This window comes from Tetrao urogallus (assembly GCF_951394365.1).
Source record: "Tetrao urogallus genome assembly, chromosome: 4".
Lineage (NCBI taxonomy): Eukaryota > Metazoa > Chordata > Aves > Galliformes > Phasianidae > Tetrao > Tetrao urogallus.
The window spans coordinates 58,589,377-58,595,078 of record NC_136817.1 but is presented as its reverse complement, the minus strand read 5'-3'; the positions used below and the strand labels follow the sequence as shown (position 1 = coordinate 58,595,078).

The following is a 5,702-nucleotide window of genomic DNA, read 5'->3' as shown; positions in this document are numbered from 1 at the left end:
CTTTGATAAGGTCACAATTATTAACCACTGCCTACATGCCATTCATCTTGTTTTTCCTGTTTTCTGAACGTGAAACTACAGAGAAAATATCTGCAAAACATTTATGCTGAAGAATGCATGTGGTATTGTGAAAACTTATTTTTCATACTCACTGATTTTATGCAAAATACTGTTTACCTTCTAAAAGGGAAAGTAAAATCAGATAATGAAACATTTATGTTCTGAATTTCAATTTATATACAACTAGAAGGATGGTAAATATACTTGATGGTAAATATACTTTTGTTAACTAGAATACGTACTAAAATTATTTTTTCTTCAATCTATCTCATACGAATCTCAGCCTTTATGGAGTAGTTCTCTGAGATTTTTATTTGAGTCCTGTGCTACCTCTATCATACAACCATTAAGGCTGGAAAAGATCTCTAAGGTCACCTAGTCCAACCATCAGCCCTTCCCCACCATCCCACTGACCATGTCCCTCACTGCCACATTACACGTTTCTTGAACACTTTCAGGGACCGTGACTCTACCACCTCCACAGGCAGCTCATTCCAGTTTCCCACCCCTCTCTTTCAGACATTTCTCCAAATATCTAACCTGAACCTCCCCTGGCACAGCATGAAGACATTTCCTCTCATCCTATCACTGTCATTTGGGAGAGGAGGCTGACCCTCACCTCTCCACAACCTTCTCTCAGGCAGTTGTAACAATTAGGACCCCTGAGCCTTCCCTTCTCCAGACTAAACAATCCCAGTTCCACGTGGTCTGCAAAATACAAACAGCAAAATGTTTATATGCTACCCAATCTCTGCTTATTTTTCCTATTTTTTTTAGCTACTTTGATAAAACAAGCCTCATTTTTTTAATTTTAATTTTTATTTTTTTTTTGCACTTGGATTTACATAACACAGTTTCCCATTTTCAACGACGGCTGGCATCATTCACAACACCACTAATTTGTAATATATTGCTGGTCCATTATCAGAGTCACTATTTGCTACAGCCGCACTCATAAGGCATGCTTTCATCAATTTTCTTTAGGGATGAATAATATGAAGTGTTGTTTTATCAGGTGAGCATTAATTGACGAATCCAAGAAGGCAATCACCTGGGTGAAACAGGCAAGCAGCTACACCTAGACCAGGCATGGAGAACTAGCTCCTGGTAACGCTGCATGGCAGGTATTTCTGCTCGGTCTGGTGGGCTTACACAGCCGCAAGGTTTGACTCCATGAAGCTAAGCACGGTGCCCACAGTACCCGCTTTGGAGAGGTAACAGCCGTAGAACCGGTGACGAACCTAGCCGGCCGCGACACCGTGCACACACCACAGGTTACGGCCATCACGGCAGCACGACGCGTTGAGGGAAGCGCCCGCCCCGTGGCGTCACTGCCGGAGCGGCCCAAGATGGAGGGCGGCGGGCTGCGCGGGGAGCCGCTCCCCAGGCTCAGGCGCCATTTGCGGCAAGGGGCAGAACGTCCAGCCCCGCTGCTGCAGCCGCTGCTCCGGGGCGGCGGGACGGCCGGTGGGTGGTGCCGGGAACGCTGGCGCTGCCGGGAGAGGTTGGGGCTGTGGGTGTTGTGCTGTGGGGCAGTCGGTGGAGCAGGCGGGAGGACGAGCACGCTCGGAATGTTCGGGGGTTCCCGGAGCCTCGCCCCCACGGCTTGCTAGCGCTGCCTTCCCGCTCGTCCTCGGCCGTAACATAGAGGTGCTGCTGATGGTGGCGGTGCTGAAGGGCAGAGCAGAGGTCCGAGCGCTTGTAGGGGGCTCAGCCGGTGGCAGTGCTTCTGCGGGGTGCAGGGCCGGTGTGCATCAGGCTGCTGAAGGCATGCAAACCACCAGTAACGATCAGAACAGTGCGTGAAGCACCACATACGTACCTCAACAGGTACCTCTGTTCCACTGCTTCTGCCCAGCTAAAAGCACAATCTATTTAGCTGTGCATGTCCCTGTTCATGGCAAGGGAGTTGGACTCCATGACTTTTGAAGGTCCTTTCCAACTCTGCCAGTTCTGTGATTCTGTAATGACACTGCAGTTAGTGACTGGCTTTGGTGGTATCATTATGTTCATGTTTACAGAAGAGTCTACAGCTGGAGAAAAGAAAAAGAAGCCCTCTCCTAGGCTGAACGTTCATTCTGCGTTCTGGATTTTGGCTTCCATTGCTGTGACATATTACTTTGATTTTTTTAAATCTATTAAAGAGACAATTCAAGCAGATAGGTAAGATGCCTTACAAAGATTTCTTACAAAGAAAAGTTGTGTTTTCAGTTTATGTTCAGATTGTTACATGTAAACTTTGTGTTTTGAATCTTGGATAAACAAGATCCACAATAGAAACAGGGTGACTGGGGTCTGTTCAGCCTGGAGAGGATAAGGTGAGGAGGGGGGAATCTCATCAATGTGTACAAATATCTGAAGGCAAGGTGCAAAGAAGATGGAGCCAAATGCTTTTCAGTGATGCCCCAAATTGAAACAAAGAGGTTCTACCTGAGCATCAGGAAACATTTCTTTATTGTGCACTGGAACAGGCTGCCCAGAAAGGCTGCAGAACCTCTGTCCTTGGAAATACTGCAGAAAAGCTTCCTGGATGTAGTCCTGGGCGACCGGCTCTAGGTGGCTGTGCACGAACATACAGACTGGTACCACCTGGACCACCTGAATCCTTTTTTTTTTTTTTTTTTTTTTTTTTTTTCAGGCTTGACCAAACCATTTATGTGCATGTAAAGTGTGTTCTAGTAACATTGTATCTTAATATGGTGCCTTCATATTTGTGCTTAAGTACAAGAAGCCACTGCCTATTTTGTTGAAAGTATTGGGGTTTTGATTTTAATTTTAAAAAAAAAGCTGAAATTAATCTGTAAGCATCAGAAGAAGGGTTTGTTTTTTTTTTCCTTCTTGTTTAGATGTCTATTGAGTAGACTGAAAATATTAGAAATAATTGCTATGAAATAGTTGAGAAATAATTTCACAGAATTATATCTTTTTCATAAAGTTAATTCTCAGTGGGGTTGATAGACGTTAAATATTTTCAGATAGCTTCACCTGGAGGTGCCTTTTGAACAGGAGTGATGTATTATGAAATTAAACTCTAGTAGCTATGCAAGTGTTTCATAAAAGTAATTTAAGAAAAATATTTCAGGAGTTTTAGGCTAATCTGTAAATTTAACAGGTATTGTCCTGTTTCTGGAATAGAATGAAGAGTAATATGTGGACTGAGATGTTACTATACTTAATGTGATTTTTCCCTTCTACAACAGTTGGTGGTTTGCCTCTGGCAGTTGTTTATTGGCTGCATGTTTATCTGTTGCCTTTTACTGCATAATATATCTTGAGTGGTATCGTGGAATTGAGGACTACGATGTGCAGTATCCTGTACTGATACCTGTCACAACTGCCACTTTTATTGCAGCAGCAGTTTGGTGAGTTGAAACGTATACACAGACTTTTGCTGCACCTGAGCAGTTCAAACTGTATTAATGGATTCATTTGATCAGAAGTATAATTCCTCTAATTCCACTTAATGTATTGGAGATAGTATAGCACGATTTCTTTGTTTTCAGCATTCATCCATGATGCAAGATTTATAATAGTTGAAGCTGTCATTAAAAAGCTTACTTTCAATATACTGGATTTTTTCTGATTGAAGAAATAGTTTAGAATTAGTAAGATCTGTAATCCTTGTAAACCATTTGTGAAATAAATTTTCTTGCTATCCCTTTGTTTTAATTCATACTCAAATCGACTTGGCTGTAAGTACAAATTAAGGTTTTATTTTCCTCAGATACTGTGCTTGCCCATGGAAAAATCAAGAATGTTTCTCATAACTTTTTCTTAAATAATCTCTGTGCACGTTTACCCTTGATGAGTCTGAGTGGTTTTATTCAGAGTAAAATAAATCTGCAGGAGTTACTGAAGTTTCAGGATGAGATGTCAGTAATTAAGCAGTAAACTAAACTATCTATTTTATAAATATGTGCTCTTTTTGCCCTATTTTCTTTTTATCTGTGAAGTTGTAAAGAAATAAGTATTCTTCAGGTTAAGTTGTTTGAACTTCATTTCTTCTTGTGCTATGATTTACTTCTGTGCCTGGCTTTTCCACAGTGTGAACTTCTCTAAAGCCTTCTTCTTTTATTCCCAGTTTTAACGTTGCCTTATGGCCAGTCTGGTCATTTATCACACCTGTGGTGTTGTTCATTCAGTTTATGGGTGTTGTGATGCTTGTGTCGCTCCTAGGATAAGTCTTACAGGTAAATAATTGAATTATTCAAGCACATAGAAGCGTTTATCTTGTTGCATGAGTTGCTTTGTTATATAAACCATTTAAGGATTCTTTCTTTACATTTTATATACAGTTTTAGAATGCTGAAATTTTATGGCAAATGGAGTTACCTGAAAATATGCAAGTATCTTTAAGGGAAGAATACCTTTTTCTTCTTCTGAAAGATTCTCTTGTGGACAGTGAAAAGAAGAGATGAGTGAGAGTGGATGGTTTTGGGGAGTATAGGCCGAATACTTGCAGTTTCTATCCAGGCTGGGAAAACTTGTTAGGGAAGTTGCTTGACATGATAGTAAAAGGGAGAAGCTATCCAAATGCAGTTGTCTTCTCTTAAACTCAGATTGTCTTACCTTTATCAATGAGTATGCTGCTTTGATTTTTGTGGTGAATGGTCTAGTTCTTCCTTAAAAGCAACCTTTTTATGGCAAATACAGACAGTTGTTCAGCTTGAAAAATTCTTTCTCAACAGGCACCGTGTTGAAAAGGGCTTTTCAGATTTTGTTGATATTCTATTCAAATGGATCCTGTGAAAATGGAAAAACTCAGTAGGGAAAACATTAAAGACAGCTCAGTAACTGGAGTGAGAGATGCTCCCCAAATCACAGCTGTATCATCCAGGGAGGTGACTCCTTCAGAACTGCTTTAGTATATTTTGGGACCTTGAGTTATGTTTGCTGATGCAAAATTCTTCAATGCATGTTTATTCCTTCTGTCATTAGCAATGCTCTGTTTAAGTGCTGGTAAGGTGGGGAAAGAGTACATTGTGAGCTGTTAGAGCTGTGCTCATATTAATAGTCTGAAACAACCATACTGCTTTAATTTGTACTTAGAGGTAGAAAGTAAGAAGTATAAGTGAACTGCAGATATTCTGAACAGCTAAATCTTAGGAAAACATCCTGGTTTTCTCAATGAACAGCCAGGTAAATTATTTTATACAGCATATTATTTACTTGATGATGTAAAATCATCCAACTAATGTATATCAAATTAGTACAGGATATGGCTTGTGCAGTATGTAAAGCCTTGTAGTGTGTGTATATATGTGTATGCATAACATTTGATGTGTTTTTTTCTTTTCTTTCAGCTTCGTGTGGAGGATTCAAGTAACAATTATCCTACGGAGTAGATGTTGCTTTAGTTCCATTCCATTCTGATTATACTAAGCTACCTGATTTTATAAATGAAATTGACATTAATCCATGGTTCAACCAATGGCTGCAAGAAGGCAGATGATTAGCAAGTAATTGAAAGATGGATAGATTTTCTCTTAGTGACATAATGCATTTCGTACTTTCTAACAGCATTATAGAACTGACTTATTAATCATTCACCTAGTCTTAAATCCCATCTGGGGACTCCAGAGGTCACTTAGTCCAACTTCCTGCTTCAAGCGTGTTGATTGATTTGAAAATAAGTGATGCTT

The 5,702-nt window shown here is 40.4% G+C and overlaps 1 protein-coding gene across 1 annotated transcript; it reads left to right on the top strand.

Annotated features, from left to right (window-relative positions):
• Nucleotides 1-1,409: 1,409 nt before the first annotated feature.
• TMEM128 (transmembrane protein 128) lies at nt 1,410-4,241 on the top strand (the record flags this gene model as incomplete). The annotated part of the gene is made up of 4 exons (XM_079534754.1): nt 1,410-1,527; nt 2,082-2,223; nt 3,261-3,422; nt 4,142-4,241. The coding sequence occupies 4 exons, from the start codon at nt 1,410-1,412 to the stop codon at nt 4,239-4,241; spliced, it is 522 nt and encodes a 173-aa protein (XP_079390880.1).
• Between the last annotated feature and the right edge of the window lie 1,461 nt (nt 4,242-5,702).